The sequence below is a fragment of the Rhinatrema bivittatum genome, chromosome 6 (genome assembly GCF_901001135.1).
Source record: "Rhinatrema bivittatum chromosome 6, aRhiBiv1.1, whole genome shotgun sequence".
NCBI classification, from domain to species: Eukaryota; Metazoa; Chordata; class Amphibia; order Gymnophiona; family Rhinatrematidae; genus Rhinatrema; species Rhinatrema bivittatum.
In genome coordinates, this window is record NC_042620.1 from 311,460,164 (window position 1) to 311,487,869 (window position 27,706).

A 27,706-nucleotide genomic window follows, 5' to 3' on the forward strand; every position below is an offset into this window, starting at 1 on the left:
GCTTTATGCAGGGCCGGTGCTTCCATTAGGCAAGCTAGGCAGTCGCCTAGCACGCCAAAATTATGGGGGGTGGCAAAATCCCACCAGCATGCAGCCCCAGAGAAGGAGAGACAATAATGCCAATGAAGGGAGCGCTGTGCTGGAGGTGCATGATGGAAGGTTTGCCTAGGGCGCCAAATACTCTAGCACCGGTCCTGGCTTTCTGGTAACCAGACCTACCTGGACCCCAGGACACAGTGGTTGATGCATGATTTCCTTCATGAGACCAGAATCTACACAGACTCTTCAATGTCCTTGCAGAGGAAAGGGTAAGTGCTTTGCCATGGGATGCCCTCCCCGAGTCCCAGAAACGGAGAGAAAATTAGTGCAGATGGAATTTTTCCATCTGTGCAGGCAGGGTGGGGGCTGGGGGCTGGGAGGTCCTTTTGCTGTTTGGGGGAAGAAGGAGGATACCTGATGGGCAGATAGGGACCTGAGGGTCCTCCCCCCATTAATTGTGTACCTTTCTCAGGGCCAGTTAAATCATACTGCAGGTGACAACACAGCACGAGTTAACTGGCCCTTTAAATAAATGTGACCATATTAATACCTGCTGCACTCTGCATCTAGTTAGTTTTTTTTACATCTCGCATTAAAGCAGGATTGAGTCCATGTTAGAACCAGCAGGTAAGGTGCATTAGCATATAAAGCAACATCCCTTAATCTCCCTGCGCTTTATTTTGATTGAAACAAATCACGTACCGGAATAGTTGTGGTGACCAGCAACCGCAAACCATCTGTATTTCAAATTTAAAAATAGTACAGAAGGGGTGCTGTGTATCTTAGCAGAAGCATATAAATGGTTTATAAGGCCAACCTCTGTTCTCTGCTGCACAATGCATTTATCTGCCTCATTTCATTCTTGCCTCTTCATGATTATTTTTGGATATGTGCCGTCCAGCATTGTCATCTTCTGAAAAATGGGAGGAGGGATGCCACTAAGCAAACTGCAACTTGCTTATATCACTTACTACTACAACTACTACTACTTAACTTATGTATAGTACTATTCAACATATGCAGCACTGAACAAAAACATAAGAGATAAGCCCTTCTCAGTAGAGCTTTCAGTGTAATCAAGACAAATATACAGGGCAAAAGAGACTTTGGGAATTTCATTTATTAAGATAATAGTTAAAAATGAATGATGCTGGGGACTTCTGGCGATGACCAGCGGCGAGACAGAAGCGCTGGGATAGAGCTCCGTAGCCCCGCTCCCGTACTGAGTAAAAATTACCTTTTTTAGCCGCCTGAATTTCACCTCCTAGACGGGGGGCCGAGTCCTTAGCGGGTCGTCGCTGTTCGCGGGGGGCCGGGATCGCGGTCCAATTTCGCTCTCTCTTCCGCCGTGCCTGCAGCCAGCGCTGCTTCAAGATGGCGGTGACACGTGGCTGAACCGGGCGGTGACTCTCTCGTTTCGGCTAACCCACAGGCCTGCTTGCTGAGTGCAGAGCTTTCATGCTGCTCCACGGTACTGGGCGCGGGGCATGCGAAATCGGGGTGCCGTTGCCCACCAAACTGAAGCTGCCGATGGCCACGTGTGCCCAAAATGGCGGAGGCTCCTGTGGGGGAGAAAATGCTTGCCTCCTTCACGGAGGATGCTCTGCAGCAACTCTCCTAGAGAGTCACAGAGGCTTTGGAAGCTAGATTTGACAGCCGGCTTATTAAATTGCAGACCTCCATGGAAGATATCAAGGCGGCCCTGGAGGGTCACTCCAAGCGGTTGGAAGTGGTCGACAATACTCTCTCGGACCACAGCGATCGCCTGGTTGCGGCGGAGCAGCAAGTTGCAGACCTGAAAGTTCAGCAGCGCGAGCTACTCTCCAAATTGGAGGAGCAGGAGGACCATGGGCATCGTAACAATATAACGATTGTCGGCCTACCTGAATCGGTAAAAGAGGAAGAGCTAAGGGACTTTGTAGAGAAATGGCTTCTGGCCAAAGTGGGCTTAACTCTGGATGCTGAGAAATTACAATGCGAACGTGTGCACCGCTTGGGTCTATTGCGAGAGGGAAATACCAGACCACGTCCGGTTATGGCACGTATCTTGAATTGGGAACACAAAACGCGGCTATTGCGGGCCTACCGACAGCAAGCTATGTTGGAATACCAGAGTTGCAGAATTTTGCTGTTTAATGACTTCTCTGCAAGCACCGCGGCCCAGCGAAAGGTGTTAGCGCCTGCCTGCACGGAATTACACAAACGAGGTATCTGGTTCGCACTGCTCTACCCGGCGAAGCTGCGTATACAGCACGACAACAAGGTCTTATTCCTCACGTCTAAGGAAGAAGCGGATCGTTTTATCTCTAATCTACCGCGAAACGAAGCTGAGAACGGCTGAAAATTATCCTTCGCAGACACGTAGAACATGGACTGGCTATGGGCCTAGTTTAAAAGGCCACAGTTGCTTTTCAGTTGATACCTCCAGGATTGAGGCCTTTGCCTTCAAAGGAATGTTTGTACCCTTTGTTGCTAACAGCCCTCAGAAGTGGAACTTCTCAAGTACCACTGATGCCTTCCACGCATGAACAGAATCTCCTAAGTTAACACTTATTCAACCTGAACTTGCTGGGAGTTAATTCTTGTGACCTTTGGACACGCATCTTGGTTTTCTGCCCTATGGGGCCCTCAATGTATCACCTTGAGTGGATTTCTTGGGAGGTGGGGTAAGGGCTAGTTTCCCCCTTGATTGGGGCTCCATGTGTTGTGTTCTGTTTGCGAGGTAGTTTGATGTACCCTCGGGGAGGGAGCGGGGCTGGAGGTAGATACCCCCTTGCCCAGTAATTCTTCATGGGATTGGGTGGGGGCCATATGCCTCTTGGAGTGGGTGAGGAGGGTAATGCAGATAGGGAGGGGGGGGGGGAAGTGGATGCTTGGAATGCTTGCTGGTATGTTTGGTATGACTGGTGTGTGTGTTTATGAGAGAATGGGGGGAGGGGACGTAGACATGGGGAACCTCCACGTGGTTGGGCGAACATATCATTTGGGTCGCTACCGGGCGATGGTACAGGGATCTCAGAGGCCCAGGCTGGGGGGCCTTGGAGGGTAGAAAAAATTGTCTCATTGTCTAGTGCTCTCTAATAAGTGTATGTAATAGCGCAGGTTAAAATAGTCTCCTTGAATGTGGATGGCCTCCACTCCCCAATCAAACGGAAAAAGATATTTACTATGTTTAAGCGTATGCACACACAAGTGGCATTTCTGCAAGAAACGCACTTGGCCGATGCCGAACATGCTAAATTATAACGTGAGTGGGTGGGTCAGTGCCACTATTCCTCTTTCACCTCTAGAAAACATGGGGTGGCCATCCTTATTCATAAAAATCTGCTGTTCCAACATGAGCACATTCTGCAGGATCCTGAGGGGAGATATGGTATTGTGGTGGGTCAATTACATCAACAGAAGCTGGCGCTTTGCAGTGTCTATGCCCCTAATGTGTATTCTCCCGCCTTTTTTATCTCCCTGGTGCGGCTGTTAGCTGATTTTTCCGACTATCGGTTGGACTTGGGCGGAGACTTTAATATGGTTGCTAACAAGCTGCTTGACAACCGCCCCCCTAAGCCGGTTTTGACCAAAGATCTGAAGATGGGACCCAATCTGTTGTGCCACGAATTGCAGTTTATAGATGTCTGACGGGTGTTGCATCCTGATGATGTTGCATTCACATTTTTTTTTCTAACCCCCCACCAGACATGCTCATGGCTTGATTATTTTTTAGTATCCGATCAGTGTTTCCCCACTGTGATGGATGCTTCCATCGGAACAATTACTATTTCCGACCATGCCCCGGTGGCAGTGACATTGCAATGCAGCGCGCCTACCCGCCCTCCATTCTTGTGGAGCCTACGCCCAGATTTATACTTGGATAAAGAATTCCATACATATTTACAAAGGTCCTGGAAAGAGAATTTAGATCTAAATGTTACCCCAGATGTTACCCCTGCGATGGTGTGGGAGGCGGGGAAAACGGTCATGCGGGTGCTACCATCGCCTATGTTGCTAAACGCAACAAAAAGCGTAATGCTGAAATATTGCGGCTAACTGCTGTTCTCAAAGCTGCACAGTGGCAGCATATGGTGGCCTTAACGGCTGAGGCCAAAGCCCAAGTAGATCGAACCCAGGAAGCTTTAAATGCTCTATTACACCAGAGGGCTTCTAAATCGCTCCGGTACTATAGTTACCAATTATATAAACATGGTAACAGAGCCAGTCACATCTGATATGCCCTCGAGGATGAGTGCAGAGTATTCGGGACAGTCGGGGAGTGCACCAGACTGCATCTGCAGATATTGCGGCCCGCTTTCTCGAATACTACACAGCCCTGTATGGCCCTAAACCTATGAACTCTGATGCTGAAGAAGTTCTCTTTCGTGACATTGAGTGGCCCCAAATATCCAGAGAACAAGTGTTGGCCTTAAATTCCCCTATATCTGAGAACAAAATCTATTCTGTGATCCAGACGCTCAAATTGGGTAAAGCAGCGGGTCAGGATGGTTTGGGATCCGAATTTTCTGTTTTATCCCCATTACAAACATTTTATACTGGGATGCTACTGGACAATTGCATTGCGGCCTCTTCTAATCAATTGGTTATTGTTGAACTTCCTAAACCAGATAAAGACCCCCTGGAAGTGGGCTCTTACCGCCCAATATCTTTACTCAAAGTAGATATAAAAATCTTGACTGCCATTTTAGCGTCCCGACTGAATACGGTTCTGCCCACTATTATTCACGAGGATCAAACAGGTTTTGTAAAGGGGCGGCAAGGAGTGTGAAATGTTCGGCGTCTTTTAGCTGCATTAAGTTATAAACTAAAAGCAGAAGCCTTGATACTCAGCTTAGACGCCGAAAAGGCTTTTGATTCCCTTTCATGGGAGTACCTGTTTTGGGCACTGCAGAAATATAACTTCTCTGGAGATTTCCTTAAGTGGCTCCAGACTCTGTACAGTAATCCCAGCGCCACTATCTTGCTCAATGGGTCACCTACGGATTCCTTCCCCCTATATTGTGGGGTCAGGCAAGGCTGCCCCCTTTCCCCACTGCTGTTCGTTATGGCCCTAGAGCCCTGCGGAAGGCATCGCAATTTACTGGGATCAGTGTGGGAGGATACCCGCTAAAGATGGCCATGTTTGCAGATGACATTTTACTTTTTGTGGTCAAGCCCCGTACTAGTGTCTCTGCTAATATCAGCCTCTTTGAACAATTCTGCCTAGTGGCTGGGTTAAAAATAAACTTTGCCAAATCTGAAGCTCTGGCCCTCAGTGACCACCTGCCTGCTACTTGGAATGGCCACTTTCCTTTCCAATGGGCTCCAGACAAATTGAAGTATTTGGGCGTCTGGATTCCGAGAAGGCTGGAACAGATGTATGATTTGAATATCTCCCGCTGTATAACCCGTGTGGAGGAGCAACTGGGAGTGTGGAACCCACTCCCACTGTCGCTGTTTGGCCGCTGTGCCCTGATAAAAATGGTGTTATTTCCCAAGCTTTTATATCTCCTCCACATGCTCCCCTGTTGGCTAAAAGCTGGGGATATTAGACGTCTGCGAGCTCATATCCACCATTTCCTTTGGAAAGGATGGCGAGCCTCCATGGCTTATAATACTTTAGAAGGCCCTCGAGAGCAGGGAGGGTTGAATATGCCTGACTTCAGACTATATAATGTGGCCTGCCAGATGCGGTTCATAGGCGAATGGCTCATGGGCACCTACCATTACTGCGCGCAAGGGATGTTGGAGAGCATGTCCCGCCCTAGTTCCCCTCTTAGCATTATTCAGTTGCGCCCCGGGCTCCGCAGTACCCTCACCTTCCCTATGGTCTTAACACCCTGCATTAGGGCCTGGAGATGGTGGCGCCGCCGTGAAGGTCTACAAGGGGTGGCCTCTCTTCTGATACCTTTTTTGGGCAATGCTAGCTTCCTGCCAGGGATTGAGAGCAGAGCTGTTTATCAGTCTTGGGCCAATTGTAGGGTGATGTTTGCTTACCATCTACTTCATCCTGTCTCTCATGTATTATTGGACTATACCACCTTGACTCGTACTTATCACCTACCTGCTAGACAATGTTTTGCCTACCTACAGGTCCGTCACTACCTGCACTCTTTTTCCTGGGGCGCTAGCGGCAGAATCTAACTACGCTACAAAACTATTTGATACTGCCTGGGTGGCGAACACAATTACTGGCTGGAAAAAGCTTGGGCAACAGTCTCGCTCCGCTGCCTGTCTGGACTCTTTGGCAACCCGCTGGTTGACTATGCTGGCTACAGAGGTCACCCCAGCCCATCTGACAACCTGCTTCAAGGCGCTTTATATGTGGCTACCTGATCTGGGATTACGAGAAGTTCAATTTAAAATTCTCCACTGCTTTTATTATGATGATGTGCACCGGTAGAAAATGTAGCTGGCTCCCTCTCCTTTGTGCAGCAAATGTGGAGCCGCGGATGGGGTGCTGTATCACAGATTGTTCATCTGCTCTAAGCTGACATCCTTCTGGGGTTCTGTGTTACAAACGATCACTAAATGTACGGATATGCCCATGCCCGTTGCCCAGTCCTGTTTTACTGGCCAGCCAGCACATGGGGGACGTACCTGGCAGTGGCTCCAAGAAGAAGTTTGAGCGTCTTGCTGTTATGCTTGCCTGCCGAACCATCCTGGCTGACTGGACCGATCCAGCGGCGACACCTACCTTTGCAGCCTGGACCAGTAGAATGGTACTTTTACTACCAATGGAATTTCTGGACTTTCTCAGTGGTACGAGGAGACCAGGCAGGCTCTATTGTGCTTGCTGGCAAGCCTTTTATGCACTGCTGCCTAGTGATGTGCAAGCTGGGTTGATCGCCACTGGCTATAAACTCGCCTGGTCTTAAATGGAGGCTTCAGGGGGAGGGGGGAAGTGATGAATGACTGGTGAGTGATTGGCGAATGACCTGAGTATGAATGACGGTGTAACTGTGGGGTGGTGCTTTGGAAGGGAGGGAGGGGAAAAAAACAGAAAAGTTGGCAGAGGAGTGCGCTTACTGCTAGGTCTTCCGTGGTTTTGTGTTGGTCTTGTTTGGACTCTTTTACATGATTGATACTGTTTGATATTGTGATACAGACTTCTGTGGGTGTAAGCCGTCCTCCTTGCCATAAAAATTATTTTGAAAAAAAAAAAAAAAAAGAATGATGCTATAAGCGGGACAATCAGGGGTTAAAACTTAAAAGCAGCTGGGGTGGATTGGACTATCGGGGGATTGGGCATACCCCAGTGGGCTGGTCACACCTCAGTGGGCTGGTCACACTGGTTACTTGATCTTCATCTCGGCTCCTGCTGAGAGGGATTACTGAGGAATAAGGCCTTTGACGGGTCTGCAAAGGAACCCAACCCGTCACGGCCCAAGGAAGTTCACGGTGGGGCCGTGACAGAACCCAACCTGTCGCAGCCTGAGGGAGGTCTCGGTGGGGCCTTGACGGAGCCTAGCCCATCGTAGCCTAAGGGGAGGTCTCAGAGGGGCCACAATGAAGCCCAATTTGACGGTCCCTGAGAGAGGTCTCAGCGGGGCTGTGACAGAGTTCAACCTGCTGTGTCCAGAAGAAAGGCCTATGGTCCAGGGTCAGCAGAAGGACACTTCTGGTGGTAGCAGGGCCGCCTCCTCCCACCTTTCCTCGGCAGTAATAAGGAGCATCGTGGGCATGGCTAAGACCCAGAAGAAGAGACGCCTGAGAGGGTGTGTGTGCATGCGTCTATGCTTGAGAAACAGCACCTGCATGTGTATGAGCTGCATGTGGGTATGAGAGCTGCATGTGGATGAGGGAGACAGAGTTCCTGTAAGTGTGCATGAGAGCCGTATATGAGAGAGAGAGCTTGCATGCATGTATGTATGAGAAACAGAGAGCCTGAATGTGTGTGTGAGAACCTGCATGTGTATGAGAGAGAGGATCCACAACAATCTCGGCGAAATCAAAAGATGTTAAGTATTTATTTATTTAATGGAATGGAGAGCTAGAGATTTTTTAATAATTTGATTTTTTATTATTTTAAATTACGGGGTGTTATTTCATGTGTCTGTTGTTTTAAAATATTTTATTGGTGATGCAATAAATATGCACAGAAAGCGGGCGCTGAACAGTCAGCACCTGCTTTCTTAACGCGCCCCCAAAGGAGGCACCATGCGATATTTAAATTAGGGGGTCACGTTAGTAAGGAGGCGCTAGGGTTGCTTGCGTGCCCCTAGCGCCTCCTTGCTAACGAGAACCTGATTGGCGTCGGCGGTCCGCCAGTTAGGAAAACAGACGCCGAGTTTATCGGCATCGGTTTTTCCTTAAAGCTGCACAGCCAGGGGGTTCAGGAAACCGACGCTTGTCATTTGAGTGTCTGTTTCCTGCACCCAACTGCAAGTATTTTTTTTTCTTCTATTTTTTAACTTTATTTAATTTTGTTTTTCCTCCTACTTAATATCGCAACGATATTAAGTAGGAGGCAGTACAGAAAAGCAGTTTTTTCTGCTTTTCTGTACTGGTTTAAGGAGTGCTCAGCAAGTAACGCCTGCTCCAGGCAGGCGTCAATTGCTGAGCGCTAAATGTGCATCCTGGACCCACATTTTTTTTTTGCATCTGGAGTGAATGCTAATAGCCTCAATCACATGCATTTGCGTGTGATTAGTGCTATTAGACTCACTCCGAGTCCCGGTTGCCCGTTGAATAGGCGCTAATCCCCCTATTGCATTAGGGGATTCATTAGCACCTATTCAACCCGCGTCTGACTGTGGGTTATACAGTGCGCTCAGCTGAGCGCACTGTATTGCATCGGCCCCTAAGTATATTGGCTGTTCTGACACATTTATTCTTTTTGTGGTTTTAATATTATGAATGATGTCTTATATCTCTTGATTTTATTGCTTGATGTTTTGTGAGGAATGATTGTTTCTGCTTTTCCATTGTTGCACTGCATAATACAATCAGGCTTGTTGTGGTTATCAGAGCATGTTTGTAAGCAAGAGAGAATGAATGAGCATATGTTTGAGCAAGAGGAGCACTATTTAAGCCAGTGGGCCTATGTGTGAGTGTAAAAGAGAGCAGCCGAGCCATGAGCATGTGTGTGTGAGCATGTATACGAGAGAGCGATTGAGCCAGTGAGTATGTGTGTGAACAAGAGTATGAGGGTGGGACACAGTGTGCATGTCTGTGAGAGAGATCATGAGAGCCAGTGAGCATGTACGAGAGACAGAGGGTGATCTAGTGAGCATGTGTGTGAGAGAGAAGAAAGTTTGTGCATATCTCCCACCCCTTACTAATCCATGATAATCTCAGCGTGACTGAGATTATCATGGATTAATTCCCAGGTACGGAGAGCAGGGGATATATTTTAGCTTTAATTTGAATTATTGGGTGGTGTTTGCTTGCCTGCTAGTTTGAAATATTTTATTGATGTTATCTACAGAAATAGAGAAAGCAGACTTTTAATACAAACAGACAACATACTTTGAAATAACTGTATACAATGCTAGAAGTCTAAAAAATAAGATGGGAGAGTCAGAGTGTATTACATTGGATGAAGAGGTAGATACAATTGGCATTTCAGAGATGTGGTGGAAGGAGGGTAATCAATGGGACACTGATATCAGGGTACAAATTACATTATAATGTTAGGATGGATCAAATTGGTGGAGGGGTGGCACTATATATTAGAGAGCATTGAGTCACGCAGGATAAACGTTCTGCAGGAAACAAAATGCAATGTTGAATCTTTATGGATAGAAATTCCAGGTGAAAAGGGGAATAAAATAGCAGTGCAAGTATATTATCATTCACTTGGCCAGAATGAACAAATAGACAATGAAATGCTAAAAGAGATCAGGGGAGCTAACAAAATCAGCACAGTAATAATGGGTGATTTCACTTACCCCGGTATTGACTGGGTGAATGTTACATCAGGACATTCTAGAGAGGTTATATGATATATGATATATATATGATATAGAGAGGTTCCTAGATGAAATAAATGACTGCTTCATGGAGCAGCTGGTACAAGAACCATGAAGAGGGGAAACTATTTTAGACCTAGACCTTAGTGGAACACAGGATTTGGTGCGAGAGGTAACAGTGTTGGAGCCACTTGGCAAGAATGATCACAACAGAGCGAAGAGTAGCCTAGTGGTTAAAGCAGCAGGCTGTGATCCAGCCTCAGGTGAAAATCCCTCCCGAACAAAAGTATCAAAAGACAGAGACAAACAGTTATATGAGCCGATAGACTTAGGCCCGGTATTGCTTATCCTGGGAAATGACCATTCAAAGGTTCAAACTCATTGGGTAGCCAAATGCCACTTTGCTCTAACAGATAAACAAATTATTTTTTTAAATTTTTATCTATTATGCAATCAAAAACTTATTTCATTAAACACCTACTGTGAGAATTTTTTTTTTTTAAGTAGAAATCTTTATATAGTAGTCCACCCGCTGGAGTCTAATAAAATACCGCAGTTGTCTTGAAACTTGAATGGCACTTATCTTTATTTCTTGTGCACAGATCTTCCAATCCTTCGTATTTTTCCAAAATTAGAGCGCACCAACTTGCCCAGAAGTGCAAAACATGACTTGCCAGACACTGGCTGTGCTTCCACGCTTTGGGAGGAGCAGAAATTGAGAGGTTGGGGGGGGGGGGGGTGGATGTTTGAACTGCAGGGAGAGTGAGAAGGAGTGATTGTTGGAGGGAGACCGCACACCTGCTAATGTATTATGGTCGTTCTCTGGGGTCCTGTGAATTTTCAAGTGGTAAAATGAGCTCACACTGTGGAAATCCCTACACTATACTTTCCATGATGAGTTCACATCCTCCGTTACAGTGCACTAGCTTCTCTGGGCATGTGGAGAGTGAATGATTTTGGTTTAAGAAAGACTCAGATGTCTGCATTTAGATAGCAGATTGAGCACTATAGAAAGTCACCAAAATGCATTGATGGGACAGGAAGCCATTGAGTGGTGTGGAATGGGAGGGGCATGGATCTCAAATCCCCCCCCCTTCCTCACTGGATATGTTCTGAGCACTTTCTTTGGGGGGGGGGGGGGGGGGGGGGGGGGAGAAAGAAAGGAGACAGGGGCGTTAGGTGGTTTGAACATGTTAGGCTTGCAGCAGCAGGGGTCTGACTTTGGCAGGGAGTAGAAGGGAACTCCCACAGGCTGCACAGCAGGCTGCCCATTACTTTCTGGCACATAACATGGAGCCGCCTGGGGTACTATTTCTTTCATTAGTGTCATGATAAAGGGAATCAAAAAGTGCAGAACATTTCAGGAACTACACTTTTCTCTCCCCCCCCTCTCCCCGACTCCACTTCAAACCAGTAAACAGTGCCAAATTCCACCTGAATGCCAAAGCTGGAACCCTATAACTCCATATAAAAAAATCTATCCAGGACCTTTTAGGTAACACTGAGAGTGAGATGGATGGTATAAATAGTACCCAGCAAAAAGGAAATATACCTTTTTATATAATAGGAATGTGCAGTCCTTTGAAACAGATAAGAAATGTTGCTGATGGGTTTTGTTTTTTTTTTTAATTGGGGTTTCTTATCATTGAAGGCTTCATTTTCAAAGTGATTTATGCACATAAAATCCTATTTCATGCATGTACGCATTTCAAAGAATCAATCAGGGGCCAGTGAGCATAAAGGTATACATGCAGCCTGGGTTTTGTGCCTCCTTGTACATGCATGGAGGAGAAGCACAATTGTGGTTTCCATGCTAGCTTTCCTAATTTTGTGAAGTCGGCGTGAAAATTACCCTGCATAAATGTAGCTTCATCTGCACTGTCTGCATGCTTTGAGGCTTTTCAATGCAAAATGTGTGTGTGCATTCAAAATATTCAATAAAGCTTATGTGTACATTGCACACACAGACCTTACCACTATGCAAGCTGTGATAAAAAATTACCCTCTTTGAAATATGACAGAGAACATGAACTACATTTCATTTTTTTCTTTTGTTTTACATGTGCTGTTTGCATGCATTAAAATAAAGAAATGAAATACATTTAAAAACATTAAACAAAATAAAATGGCAATGAAATTATATTTGTTTTTGCATGCATACCCTTATTATGTAATAGATATAATAACAGCGAGAGTTTTAGATTGGGTCACTTAACGTTACATTTCAGGTGCGAAGAGTAAATAGTGTTACAATACAGCTCCATCTACCCAAGGAAGAAGCTGAGGCAAGTCCTGATTTTCTACCCATTCCATACTTGTGCTGTACAGAATACAGAGATAGCAGGGATGCACATTTCCCAAAATTGACAAAAAAAGCCAAAGGCTTCCCACAAAAGAATGAGCAGGAAAATCTCAGTATAATCCTAGGAGAAACAGAAATGCAATCTGACCAAGGACAATACAGATCAGTACCAGAACCTTGTTAGTATCCTTTCTGTACCCTGTAATTTTATTTCACCATTATTTTCTCTATTTTGTAAACTTATTCTTTCTCTCTTTATTGTAATTATTAATGAGGGGGCCATGTTTTAACATTACACATAACTGTATATGTTTAAGTTGCACCAGTTTTCAAAGTGGACTTATACTGGCAAAACTACATGACTAGACTCAATTACACCTGCTGTTTGGTGTGCATAGTTTTGCCAAGATAATTTACAGGCACAGCTTTAACAATTAAAAACCAAACAAAAAAAAAAAGAGTATGCATGTGAATCCCAACCCTGCCCAGGCTCTGCCCCCTGGAGCGCGTCTCCCCTCTGCACACAAACGTGCATGTATACATACATGTGTGCTTAATTTTAGGCATGTATTCGTCACTCAATTTTCTAAACCACCATTCCTGTGGATAAAGCGCTACTTTATCCGTAGAAGGTCCTTTGAAAAGTATCCTCTTTATCTATTCTTTGGCAACACCCGTAAAATGATCATGCCAGTCCAATTACTGGAATCTGGAAGCTCCTGTTTGTTAGGAAATTGGAAGTATGTGTCCCTGGAATGAGAGGAGAGCCAGGACTGCCTCAGCTTCTCCCCGCAAACATGGAGCTGTATGGGGAACCCCAAGAAACAAAGCAGTGATACTGAGATGTGGAGATTAAAAAAAAAGGGGAAATCGCTCCCAGAGAGAGAAAGAAGAAGGTTTGTCTAGGACATGATACTTTTATTGTTCAGTGCTTGAATCAATTGTGTGTTTATTAATGCGACAAAATGCACATTTCTCTTCTCCATAAGAGGCGTTCCCGACTTCCAGCATTCGCTGTGCGACAGCAGCAGCAAAGCCTTGCGGCTGTAAGGCCTCAGTGTAGGCTTTTGCCACTTGCCTCCATGACTTAAGGAACAGCTTAATCCATTCCTGGCTTTACCACCCCCCAATTCATGCACGGATTCATAGTTCTGATCCCCTTAGGGACTTCACTTGGACAATGAGAGCTCCAAGCCCATGCAGGCCATGGGGGAGGGGGAGAACCCAGCACTGGCCTAGCCTGCTCCTTCTGACAGTGACCCTTTCTCAACACAGCTTCCTGTTTCATTGCAGATGTCTCATGAAAACAACTGGCTCCAGAGCCCTCAGAGGCTCTGCAGAGTGAACTTCGTTAACCCTGCAACTTCTAAGGGCACAGGCATCAGAGCGGTAAGGAAATGCAGGGCCAGGTTACACCCCAGGCGACGGCACACCACGATGGCTCTGGAAGCAGCAGGCAGGGGACACACACCTGTCGTTTGAAATGACATAGGAAAGGGTGGGGGGGGGGGGGTTTTCAGGTTATCCACAAAGAATATGCGGGAGATGCATCTGCATCCCGGTGGAGGCGGTGCTTGCCTGTCCATGACCTGAAAACCAGACTTGTTGGCAGTTCTTGAGGACAGGAGCTGCCCATGCCTGGCATAGGAAATGTCAGCGAGGTGGTGGTGCAGTAACGGTAGATGCTTCCTCCTGAGCTTGTTTTCTGTTAAGTAATTAGCTCTTTCCTTTAACCACCCACTTAGCTTTAGTGAGCAGCACAGACTCGGGAGGAGTCGGAGCAGCAGCTCACTCGGTGCTTTGGGCATTGCCCAGTGACAGGTGAATCAAATTATTGGGCACTGGCATTCCACGAGGTACGTTGTTTACTCCGTTTCCTCAAGCTGACCCGGTCTCGGTACAGTCGGGGCCCTTGTCATCCTGTTCTTTTTTGAGGCCCTTGGAATGTGTGCGGTGGCCAACACCAAGCGTAGGAAGGACTGACTTTTTCAGTTTCTTTCCCTTCCTCGCACCTTGTTGTAGCCGACCAAGGTCCCATTCTGGCTCTGAGACACAGGGAGTTGGTGTTAAACTCCTGGGTCAAGCAGGAGTAAAACACAACTCACATTTCAGGTAGTCATGTGTTATACTGTTGCTGTGCCCAGTGTGGTTTTTGTCCAGCTACGTCTACCAGGCTGGGTAAAGCAAGAGAATAACGTTGGCCATTCCTCCGCAGACCCAGGAGTTTAATTTCCAGTTAAAGCTCTCAAGACAGGCACCTACAGCTGACAACTTTGGCAAACTGTTTAACTGTAGATGCCCACCCGAGCGAGCTTACATTTTCTTCAGCTAGCTGTAAGTGCCCGATCTAGAGAGCAAATTCTTGCATCCAAGGCCATTTTGGCTAAGAATGGCAAGTAAAATCAAAGCATAAGCTTTCTGGAGAAACAGCTTAAGAAAGCATAAAATTCTCCGGAGGAGGGGGCACCTGCAGCTGAACACAATATCAAAGTATGATGCACAGCACCAAAGTGCATACTGTTCAGCTTAGGGTGCCCTCCCCAGAGAGCTTATGTCTTTATTTTACCTGCCATTTCTTGCCAAAATAGCATTGCCTGTGAGATTGGTGCTTGTGGGCACATTCTCTCATCATTCAAGTCCATTTTGACAAGGCATGGCAAGTAAAATAAAAGAATAAGCTCTCTGGGGAAGGTAACCGCAGCTAAATGAACAAAGCATAGGCTGTCTGGATGGGCACCAACAGCTGAACAGTACACATGTTAGCACTGAGTGCATACTGTCCAGCTGTTCAGGATAACAAAGAAAACCTGTCACTGGTGCCTTCCTCAGAGAGCTCACATTGGAAATTTAACTGAGGTGGAGTAAACTCACACTTCTGGTGGCCAATGCTGTCTTTTGTTTTGCCCAGTGTGGTACTCCACCTCAGACCCAGGAAGGACTTACATTTCCAATGTAAGCTCTCTGAGGCTGGAACCTACAGCTGAGCAATGTGTAAACTCTCTGGGGATGGCACCTACAGGTGACCAGCACGCTATAGACAAGATGCACCACATCAGAGTGCATACTCTTCAGCTGAAGGTGCAAGCCCCAGAGAGCTTACACTGGAAATATAACTCCTTTTTGGGCTGAGGTGGAGTAAACTCACATTTCTGATGGCCAAAGTTATTCTATTGCTGTGCCCAGTTTGGTAGGAACAGCTGGACACTACCACCTGGGCACAGCAATAGAATATCATGGCCACCAGAAATGTTAGTTAACTTTTACCTCAGGCCAAGGAATTAAAACACAGGAGTAAGGAAGTGAGTGCTTGAAGGAGAGTGACTGAAATGGCCTTGCATGTAAGACTAGCACTGGGTGTCCTGACTTGGGCACAATCTCGCATGCAAGGCCATTTGGGCAAGGTAAGCCATGTTATTTGGTCATACTCCTGCCATCTTCAAGCACTTACCTCCTTACTCCTGTCTCAAAGCACGTTTTAAAGCACTTTTCTGCATTAGTGTGGATGAATGCCTTTTTTTTTCCATTTAGCGTGCTTTTTAAAAATCCTGTTCAATTTACATCCCAGTAGCTTACTGCATCCCACGGGGCCCTCTGCTTTTATAGTGCACGTTAAGTAAAACATTTGCTGAAATGTAACTCCGATTTTAGAACGGGCTTTATTACATGGGCCCCCTAACTACAGTAATCATTCCATTACGTAGCTGGTTGCACACCACTGCACGGTGTCACCCTTCAGTCGTAGCACTGCAGAGAGTGCGGGCTGTCCCCAGGCGTTTTGCATCCCACCCATCTCACTATGCAGAGGAAAAAGGACATCCCCAGGGAGTTACGGCACTTAGGCTCTTGTTTCTTAGTATACAGTTATGAGTTCAATTTCATTTTATTTATTTATTTATGTTCTTGGCAGATTGGTGGTTTAAAAGACGAAGTATGTTTAACGTGATATGCCCGGTGGGATAAATGCCATCGCCCGGTCCGGGCACTGCGGTCTAGAAATGGAGATGTTATGCACTTTAGCTGCTGTGCTCAGTCTGTCTTGCATAGTCCATCCTCATAACAAGGGCAAGTGGGAGGGGGGATGGCAGAAGAGAAGAGAGGAGGGATAAGTTGTCTTGTTTTACCTCATTTTGTCTTATCTTTTCTTTCAGATAACGTTTTTTGATGTATCCAACTGGACTGATGAGGAAATATACAAAAGCAAGGTAAAGTTCAGCACTGTCGGCCTCTGTGCTCTGTGGTCGCTAATCTCTCTATTCAACCACCTGAAAGGTGGCGTTGCCACCTCACCCCAGGCTGATAAAGTCCTGCTTTTGCCCCATTTGTCTGTCCAGAAATGGACAGCAAGCAAAGTGGAAAAGTAAAACACGGCACCATCACCATCACCACTAGATGGTGCTCTTTCTCCTGTTTTGGTAAAAACAAAACATCATTGTGTCAGATGTGGGAGGCCTGTTACTTCCGATCCTTCTTGCTAGGAACAGACAGCATCGTACTCGTTAAAGTGAAGCTGTCTTTTCCTTTTTCAGGAGTGCCCTTTTATAGAGGTCAACAGCTGAAAAGAGGTCCGTATAAAGCGCATATAAGAGTGTAAAACTGGCTTGAACCTTTTAAAGAGGCAGCAGCCCAGCACTACCCCCTAGGATAAAATGCAGAAATCTTAAAAACACATAGAATTTGATAGCAGATAAGGCTGCAAGGCCCTTCTAGTCTGTTCATTTTTTCTCCCTGCTGTATTATTGCTTGTACTTCATCTTTGGCTTCCTTGCGACTAAGGATTCATTGTACTTAGGCCATGCTTCCATGAAATCTGATTCTGTTGGTGCCTCCACTGGGAGGCAGTTCCACCTGCCCATCACCCTTTCTGTGAAGAAATATTGCCTTATTAGGGGCGGATTGACCTATCGGGGGATCGGGCTTCCCCCGGTGAGCCGGTCACTCCTGTCACGTGATTTTTTTTTTTTTTGTATTATAAAATTTCCAACCAAAGTATTAGGGGGCGCCGCGAGCAGTGGTATCCCGAGGGGAGCCAATGCCCCCGGGCGCAAGGAGGCTCATGTGGCCGCTGAGCAGCGACACGTATATAGCAGGCAGATCGGCAGGGCCGTGGTGAGGCTCACGTCACCACGGTCCGAAGAAAAAGATCAAGTTCAAACGAGCTGATTCTCCTCCTCCTTCCTGCCTGTGCGGCCCCGGAAGTAAACATTGCCGGAACCGCGTGGGCAGGAAGGAGGAGGAGCATCAGCGCGTGCAGAAGAGGAGCAGCACTTACGGGCCGCCACGGTCATCGCAGCGGCCCGAAAAGAGGAAGAGGCCTGTAGCAGGGCCGCCGCGGCCCGAGAAGATCAGGGCCGCTGCAGAGCCCATCCTGCAGCGACCCACGAAGAGGAGGCCCAGAGGTGAGAGAGAGGCAGAGGGTCTGTAGAGTGTGTGTGTGCGTGTATGAGATGAGTTGAGAGATTGTGTGTGAGAGTGAGGACCTGAATGTTTGCAGAGACAGCATGTGAGAGAGACAGCATGTGACAGTGAGAGCCTGTGTGTGTGTGTGTGTATGACTGATTGTATGAGAGAGAGCATGTGACAGTGAGAGCCTGTGCTTGAGTAAGACAGCATGTGGGAGTGAGAGAGAGCCTGGATGTGTGAGAGTCGACAGCATGTGCCAGTGAGAACCTGTGTGTATGAATGATTGTATGAGACACAGCATGTGAGAGTGAGAGGCTGTGTGTGTGTGTGTGTGTGTGTGAGTGAGAAGAGAGAGAAAGCATGTGAGAATGAGAACCTGAGTGTATGTTTGAGGGAAGAAGATGGAGAGAAAAGAAATAGAAAAAAAGACAATATAAAAGGAATTGGCAAAAAAATAAGAAAGGGAAGGTGGGAAAAAAAAGCCTGTGACCAACCAATTAGAAAACTAAGATCAGCCAGAAAAGGTAAAAAAAAATGAATTACTTTTTAGTGATTGGCACATGTAATCTTTGGGAATGTGCAAGAGTAGCACTTTCTCTATGTGGATCTCACAATGTACGAGATCAGCATGGAGAAAGTGGAAGCCCACGGGGCCTGCACACAGGAGGCAGCAGAATGGGCTTCAGTGTCAGTAGCAGCAATCAGTGCCTCCCCAGTAGCCATGCGGCATCAATGACAATGGCAGCAGAGGAATGAGAGAGGTTCCGAGGTTGTTGGCAAAAGAAAGAGAGGGGGGTCTGCCTTTAGTGTGTGCATGTGTATGAATGGGAGTCTGCCTGGGGGTGTATGTGTGTGAATGCATGGGTGCCTGCCTGGGGGTCTGTGTATGTGAGAATGAATTGGTGCCTGCCTGGGGGATGGGGAGGGAGTGGTGTGAAAATGAATGGGAGCCTGCCTGGGGTCAGTGTGTGTGTGTGTGTGTGTGTGAGAGCATGAGTGTGTATGAGAAAATCCAAGGGAGTAAGAGTTTGTGTGTGTGGGGGTGTGTGTGTGTGGAGGGAGAGTGTCTTAGAGCCTGAGAGTGTGTCAGTGTCTGTGAGAGCGAGAGGTTATGGTGGATATAAGAGCATAAATGTGTATGTATGTGACAGTGTATGTGTGAGAGAGAATGGACATGTGAGTATGTGTGAGAGAGAGAGGATAACCTCCTAATCCTCGACAATATCAGGGTGACTGGAAATCAAGAGCTCCCACAGAAGGGGACAGCAGGGGCTTTTTAAAATCCTTATTAGTTTTAATTATTGAATGTTATTTGATATATGTGCTGTTTTGAAATATTTTATTAGTGTTTGGGACATTGTAAGAAATGTATATGATTTTAATTAATAGAAATTCTATTTATCAGTAGTTTTAAAATATTCTTTTATTATGGTTTTACTATTATAACTGATGCTTTATGTTTCTTGATTTTATTTGTTTTATGAGGAATGGTGGTTCTATTTTTCTATTGTTAATACATGGAGTCTGGCTTCTTGGAGTTTCCATTTCAGTTTTTGTCATTTGTGCTCCTTCATTTTGTCTCTATTTGGTGAGACAAATTTTTTTTTGTCTGTATTTGGTGAGAGTTTGTGTTCTGCATACAAGGACTGAGATGAAGCATTTTTTAGCAAGTGGTTTCTCTGTAGGGATCTGTAGTACCTTGGTCTGTTCTGTTTTCCTGATAGGAGGTGTATTGATATTTTAGATTCTGGTGTAATATTTGTGGTATTCTTTTTCATAGGTGGGATTGTTATTCTTTGAGTGTTGGCAAATAGTACTGTGTTGATATGGGAGGACCATACCAAAATATAGGGGGTGTGTACATATATATGTAAATTATATATGTAAATTATATTGTATATGTAATTGGTTACCCGTGGGACAGTATGGAGAAAAATCCCCCCGGGCCACTATTTTCTCACAATCAGCCCCTGCATCCAGAACTGAAGGTGATACCCCATGATGTCTCACCGAGGACTTGTACAGCTTTATTATCTCTTTTTTTTTTCCTGCTTGTAATACTGCTCCTCTGGCTCTGGCTACTGTTTTTGCATCTTTGAGCTCATCAGATATGATCATCCCAAAATCTCTCTCCTGTTTAGTTCACAGCCGTAGCTCAGTCCTTATCGTACATACACTGCTGTCATGGAATTCTGCACTCCACATGCATGACTCCAGACGTCTTCGTATTAAATCTAATTGTCAAATCTTGATCACGTCTCGGTCTTTCCTAGGTCACGAACAACTTCTGAGGTTCCCAGGTGGCACAAGGTCATCAGGATCAGACTGAGCCAGCGCTCAGTATATTTGCTAGGTAATTCACGAAGCGTTATTGGGCAAAAAATCTTCCCTTTTCAATAATGCTTTGGAATTCATTCTGTTGGGGGAGGGGGACTTGCCAGCTGGTTTAATCCTCCTGTGTTGGCAATGATCATCACATCATCCTGTCCCCAGTGGGTTCAGGGGGCAGGACGCTAATCCCCCGTACTGTGTACATTCTCAGTCTTCTTATTGTGTGACGTTACCTGCACTGGTGAAGTCATTTTTACCTGGAAAAGCAGAATATAAGCTTTTAAATTAAATTAAAAGGCCAAGACGAGACCATTCTCAGCTCATAGAGCAGAGCCTACAGTTAAACCCCAGCTGTCGAGAGGCTGGGAGCGAAACTCTGAAGAGAAACCGGAGTATCAAGTTTGAGCTCATTCTGTACACTCTCTGTGCTCTCTGAAAGACCGAACAGCTCCAGAGAACTGAGACAGGATTGGAGAGCCTTTCGGCTCCCGGTCACTAGTTCAAATCCAGCTAAAGTGGGTCATGAATTCCAGACACCGCCTTCTGAAAGCTGTTTGGTGACCTCTGTGAAATCTGGTGCCCAAGTTGCAAAAAAAGCATAATCACAATTGGCTGCTGGTTGGCACGCAGACCAATTTAGCCCTCTTCCCCCTAAAAATGCACACATTGGTAGGGCAGCTTGCACTGCTTTTCCTGTTCTGTGGAAGATTTTGGCATCCAGTGCTGCCAGCCTGGCACCTTTCACAGGCATTAGCTCACTTCAGAAGTAGTGTGTGCTCCCGGAGGGCACGACCATGGTGCTTTGACAGTGTCCTGACTGCCTTTCTGCAGCAGCAGCCAGAATCCCTACTAACCTCAGAACACACATTGCATGTTAAGAAAGCCCTTCCGCTGTCCCAGGAGCCTGGGAGAATCTGATAAGGACTTCCTTATTGCTGAGAGGAGGCAACATTGGACTGTGCTTTACTGGAAACTGCAGCTTAGAGGAAGAGGTGACCGGTTTCTGAAAGTGGGCAGCGAGCCAGACCAAGAGAAAAGGCTCTCAAGCCAGTCCTCAGGGCCCACCCAGCCAGTCAGGTTTTCAAGATATCCACGATGAATGTGCACGAGGGAGATTTGCATGCACTGCCTCCATAGTCTGCAAATCTATCTCGTGCACATTCATCGTGGGATATCCTGAAAACCTGACTGGCTGGGTGTGCCCTGAGGACTGAGTTGGTTCCCAAACCTGGCCTTGGAGGACCTCCCCAACCAACTGGGCTTTCAAGATATCTACAATGAATATTCCTAAGGAAAATGTACATGCAATGTAAGTAGTACATGCAAATCTATTCTGGATATCCTGGCAAGCTGAGCAGCTGGGGGTCTTCCAGGACAGGGTTGGGAACCACTGCTCTAACTGATCCTGGCTGGGATCTCATGAAAGCTTTGAAAGAAACTTGGGCAGCTTGCACAGCCTCAAGGAATCCCGATCCATTATTAGCATTTTTTTTTTTTTTTTAACAGAGAGCTGGTCCTTCTCCTATGCCAGGTGTAGGCCACTCCAGTCCTGGAGTGCCATAGACAGGCCTGGTTTTCAGGATATCCCCGAGGTATATTTGCATGCAATGGAGGCAGGCCTGGAGATGCCTATCCCTGTCGTATGCAATATTTCAGAACTCCACATATGATATTACTCACCCAGTATCAATCAGAAATGTTTCTCTCAAATTATCATAGCTGAGAAGAGAGGCGTTAAGGTTGGAAGACAACAAATTCACAGACAGAAAGAGAGAGCGAAGCCTGGAAGCCCACAGATCATAGTCAAACAGGGCAGGAAAAGAAAAACATTGTACAATTTTAAACAACATTGATTCAGTGAAAGGAAAGACAGGAAAATGTCTTCTGGTATAAGGAAAGACAATTTAAAAAAAAAATGTTTATTTAAAAGATGCAACCACTATGAAATGCTGTTATCATAATAAAATTAAAACTTCCAAATAAAGGCGGAGTTACATAATTTATATTATAAACTTATCTGCCTTAGCAGCAATCAATACACATAACAAGCTAACCATTCATTCTCTCGGTCACACTTTTCCTGTAATCTAGCAGAACCCAATTCAGAAAGGCATTACAATGACACAGTTTATATTGCATAGATGTGGCATCATAAAAATAACTCTCTCCATGTTCTTTGATAATTCTTAAGATTTTTCTGTATAGATTTAGCATATAACTTTTCCAAGTGTTATGCTCTGTGGCCGCAGACGACTGCGACCTCTGTTGCTCACCTCCTTTTTTTCTCTGCCTTAGCTCTGTTGGGTGAACGGGGCCTCTGCCAGCTACCGCTGGCCTTCCTGCCTCTGTTCCCGGGCCCACCTGAGCAGCATGGATGCTGCCGACCACCATCTTACCCTCTGGATCCCCTAGGCGCGCGCACTCCCGGGCCTGCTTTAACCACGACATGGCGGGAACCTCGGGGGCGGGAACCTCAAATGACATCACTCATCTTAGATATTTAAACCCGCCAGCCCAGACAGCCGACAACTTAGTGACGAGTTCATCTTGCCGAATCCACCTACTCTCGCTTCAGTACTTGTTCCGCTTCCTGCTTCCGTGGCATGAGACTACCAGGTACCCGCTCCTCGGGGGCCCTTCCTCGTCTCTCGGCTATCCGCTTCTCAGAGGGCCTTTGTCCGGACTCCTGCCTGCCTCGCTTCCCGAGGCTTTCTACTGAATTACTCGTTTTTCTTCAGTCACTGTGAGTAACCACGCTGTGGACCACTGCTGTGATATCTACGTTGGCATCCTCTCGGGTGTACCCCACTCTGCGGACCATTGTTATGATATTGCTAGAGGAGCCATCACCGGGTCTACCATGCTCTGCGGACCTTTGCTGGGATATCACTAGAAGAACCTCGTTGGTGGATCCTGCTCTGCGGACCAGTGCTGTGATATCCTAGAGGAACCCTCGCCGGTGTACCCCGCTCTGCGGACCACTAGCATGACCTCCCACTGAGGAACCCTCTTGTGTACCATCTCTACGGATCCCGTATAACTTCAGTGACTGTACTTTCGCTCAGCACCCCCCACTCTTTGGGTAGTGCCGCACCTATTGCCTGACTCCAGTTATCCCGAGCTGAGTCTGACATCAGCACCTGCGCTGTCGCTCTGTGGCCCGCCTCCTGGGGTCACCCTCTCTCTCTCCTTCTCTTCATCTGCTGTATACTATCCCACAGCCGAGACCTCGCCTCCCAATGGTGAGGCTCAGTGGGGCTCCTCCCCTGGGCTGTACCATCTCTCACCTCAAAGGGCCCACGTACCCACAAATCCTAACACCAAGGATATCTAACCTAGCAATTGTGCATACCAAAATTGGATAGGTAGTGGATACTCTTTCATCCAAAATTTCAGTATACCAAATTTTGCCCCCAAAATAGCAATCTGAGCACATTTCAGAAAACCTTTAAGGGGATCAGAAGCCCAGCTCGTAGAACCTAACAATACTATTTCACTCGTAAAAGGGGATTTAGAGAAGTCACATTCATAGCAGTGTCCCAGTAATCATATAATTTAACACATAGCAAAAAATTATATGTTAGTGTCCCTTTCATAATTCAACATTTAATACATAAATTAGAATTTATAAGGCCCATTCTAAAAATTCTAGCTGTACTATAATAACTTCTATGAAGAATTTTGAATTGCATTTCCTGAAGTTTGGTGTCAATTGAGATGTTTCTAAGATTTATAAACAGTTTTTCTAAATCAGCCATGGAGATAGTAATACCCAATTCTTTATTTCATTGCATTGCTAATTTAGTTAAAGCCGCAGTACAAAACTTGTGAATCTCTTTTCTAATATGTTTAAGGAAGGATGTGAACCCCCTGGGCTGAGATGAGCGATGTCTCTGCCCACAGGGAGTAGCCCTGTGAGCCTCACCGTCAGCAGGCGTAGTCTCAGTGGCGTGGCACACGGTTAGAAGTGGAGACTTTATTAAATAGGAAGGAAAAGTAATGTCCACAGTATTAGCAATATGGTAGTACAGTCCTGGACAATGGGAGTTACCCAGAATGAGACACAGTGGAGAAGATCCAGTAGTGGCCTGCGGAGCAGGGCACGCTGTGGATCCCTTCTGGCAACAGTAGGCACCTCAAGATACAGATCCGATAGTGGCCCGCAGAGTGGGGTACGCCAAGGAAGTCTGTACAGTAGATGTTTGTAGCGATGCCAAAACCCGGAAGTGGTTCTGTGTAGATGGTTAGCAGGAATACTATAGAGCAGGAAGGATGAAAGGCTCTTGCTGAAGAAAGGCGGTAGTGGCCCGAGGATCGGGGTACGCCGTGTAGACTCCTCAGTATAGTCAGAATCAAAAATGTCTGTAGAGGTACTCACAGTAGATGGTTCCTGGAGCAAAGTAAGATCTGAGAAGCAGATCCAGCAGCAGTCAGGCAGGAAGGCCTCCAAGGAGCGGATAGCCGGGAACGCAGGGGAGCCCCCGAGGAGTGGGTACTCAGAGCGTCCAATTGCCAAAGCTGTAACAGGAACAGGAGGTCCTTGAATGAGCAGAGTACAGCAAGACAGAACTCCTTGCTAATTTGAGGAAGGCAAGGGCTGGTTCGATTAAATACGCTAGTGGGTTGACGTCTTCGGGTGGGGACGCCCTCAATGTGCCCGCCATGACGTATTCAAATGAGGCCCTTGCGCGCACGCCTAAGTAACTCTAGGTCCAAGATGGCGGCCGGCAATGCCCACACTGTCCCGGGAACGCCGGAGAGGTCAGCGTGAACTGGCAGAGACCGCCATTCTTCCCAGACTTGATGGAGCGGGGGAAAAAAGAGGTGAGCATGAGAGGTCACAACCGTCTGTGACAGACAGGCGTAACATCTAAAGCTCATAGGATTTGGGATACTTGAATAATGGAGGACATCTGATGCAAGATTTGCAGTATTGCCATTATAAAATGTTTTTGTTTCCTTTGTGGATTTTTGTGAAAAAGATTTGGGTTAATGGTCTATAATTGACACAGCTGCTGTTTGTGTACGGTTTAGTTTGAGGAATTTAAGACTGAAAATTTTTTAGTAAGAGTTAATAGTATGCATGGGGTGAGTGTGTTGATTAAGATGACTAGGATTTTACAGGTTATTTGATATATAAGAATATTGAATTAGCACTGACAAGGGCTTCATTTGTTTATTATATATACAATTTTATTTAAATGTCCCAAACACTAATAAAATATTTCAAAACATTAGACATATCAAATAACACTTGAAAAATGAAACTTAAAAGAATTTAAAAAATTCATGCTCTCCGTACCTGGGAACTTTTAATTTCCAGTCATCCTAAGATTGTCATGGATTAGTGGGAGTGGGGAAAGGTTCCCAGGTACAGACAGCATGAATTTTTAAAATTCTTTTAAGTTTTATTTTTCGGGTGTTATTTGATATGTCTAATGTTTTGAAACATTTTATTAGTTTTTGATTATTCAATCTTTTGTAGGCTGTTTCTTAAATATTTTTATCAGTATGTTTTTACTATTATAATTATGTATTATATTTCTTGATGTTATTGTTTGATGTTTAAGGAATGGCGATGTTTCTGTTTTTCTATTGTTGCACTGCATACAGAGTCTGGCTTGTTGTGATTTCCAGTTTAATTTCTGTCTACACGTTTGTATTTCTACTTTATGGCTGCTCTGTTCTGAATTTGGTGAGGGTATGTTTATGTTCTGCATGTGTGACTGAGGTGAGGTATTCTCTTATTAGGACGTGTATTAGTGTTTTAGGGCTTTTGGTGCATTAAGCCTACACTTTACAATAGGCCTAATACCATATTTGTTCCAAGTGTTTTTTTTGCAGGGATTTCTGGTTGGCATAATAGCAGTGCATTTAAATATAATGTAATGTAAGTGATATTTTTACCTCAGAAGACTGTGCTTTGATATTTTTCATGTAAAATGTTATTACAAATGCATAACTCTTAACTGTGTGTATGGAGAGGGCCAGGGGGTGAAGGGGAGGGTATGTTGTGCAATGCTATAAGGTGCCTAGGGCACTTAATACCCTTGCACTGACTATGGACTCCGTGGAAGGGGGTGAATACCTGGGGGTTGGGGGAGGTGTTGTTTTTAAAGTTTGTATCGCTGGAGGGAGCTGGGCTTTTATTTGGACGACTCAGAACACAGAGTGAATGAATGGGGAGTGGGGAGGGAGAAGCACAGTTCTTGTTTGCACAGGGCAGCAAAAAAGCTAACACCGGCCCTGGACCTGTGCAACAAGGCCTTAATGTGCATGTTAATATTTATCTATTTATTTAAAGCTTTTTTATACCGAAGTTCATTTGCACATCACATCGGTTTACAGATAACAGATAGCAAAAACGGTGGGAGAGAGTCAGGAGAAACAGTTACATAAAAAATATGAGAAGTAAAGGTTACAAATTCAAAGTCAATGTTAGAAGAGAGTTTAGAGGGGACAATGGGGATAGAACAAAGCACTCAAAACAAGGCGAAATAAGGAAAACTATGTACAGGAGGATTAGTATATGGTTTTGGGTTTTTTTTGGATTGGATGAAGAGGTTGGAGTTCGAAGGGAGTTATGTGAAAGCTTGTTTGAAGAGCCAGGTTTTTAATTTCTTTTTAACTATCTGTGTGCTGGGTGGGTTCTAGTCGTATGTCAGGGGGGGCATCAGGTTCCAGTTAGAGGGTCCAGCTATGGAAAGTGCTCGTTCTCTGGTGGAGATTAGGTGGGTAAGTTTGGGTGCGGGGATGTGTAAGGTTCCGGTGTAGATGGATCTGGTGGGTTTATTAGGGGTTTGGAAATGGAGGGAGTTGTTTAGCCAGTGCACATTATGGTTATGAAGGGTCTTGTGTATTATTGTAAGACTCTTATAGAGAATTCTGAATGGGATTGGGAGCCAGTGGAGGTCTTTAAGTATAGGAGTGATATGATCATTTTTGCGAGTGTTAGTGAGGACTTTGGCGGTGGCGTTTTGTAGAATTTGGAGGGGTTTAAGGGTTATAGCAGGGAGGGCCTAGGAGAAGGGCATTGCAGTAATCAATTTTGGAGAAGATTATTGCCTGAAGGACAGTGCGGAAGTCATTAAGATGGAGGAGGTGGTCTAAGTTTTTTAAGAACGTGCAATTTGTAGTAGCAGTTCTTCATAGTGGAGTTAATGAATTTCTTTAGGTTAAGTTGGCTGTCTAGGATGATGCCTAGGTCTCTTACCTGGTGTGTGATCAGGGGTGAGGGATGAAGGGAGATGTTGTGAGAGAGGGGCTTAGTAGAGTGGTTATGAGATATGAGAAGGAGTTCTGTTTTGGACGTATTAAGGGTAAGGTTCAATTTAGTTAGGAGTTGATTAATCAACGTGAGACAATTTTCCCAGATTTGGAGGGATTTGGGGGATGGATTCTGATTAGAATTTGATGGGGGATTAGAATTTGATCTCTCAGGTCATTAATGTGTAAGCCAGAAATTACTCACTTACCTGTATGTAAATGAGGTATCAGCATATGCAAATGAAGGCTTTACTGGGCCAGGGAAAATGATGTGGTACACTGTAAGCACTTAGGGGCAGATTTTCATACTCCGCGAATAGGCCTACTTTTGTTTGCGCTCCAGGCGCAAACAAAAGTACGCTGGATTTTAATAGATACGCGCGGAGCCGCGCGTATCTGCTAAAAACCTGGATCGGCGCGCGCAAGGCTATCGATTTTGTATAGCTGGCGCGCGCCGAGCCGCGCAGCC

At 45.7% G+C, this 27,706-nt stretch overlaps 1 protein-coding gene across 1 annotated transcript in view; it reads left to right on the forward strand.

Annotated features, from left to right (window-relative positions):
- The window catches only part of AKAP4 (A-kinase anchoring protein 4), a 116,949-nt gene that overhangs the window by 3,261 nt on the left and 85,982 nt on the right, over positions 1–27,706 (forward strand). The window contains exons 2-3 of the mRNA XM_029607478.1: positions 13,534–13,629; positions 16,389–16,442. Coding sequence (XP_029463338.1) covers positions 13,534–13,629; positions 16,389–16,442 — 150 coding nt within the window. The remainder of the gene's footprint in view (positions 1–13,533; positions 13,630–16,388; positions 16,443–27,706) is intronic.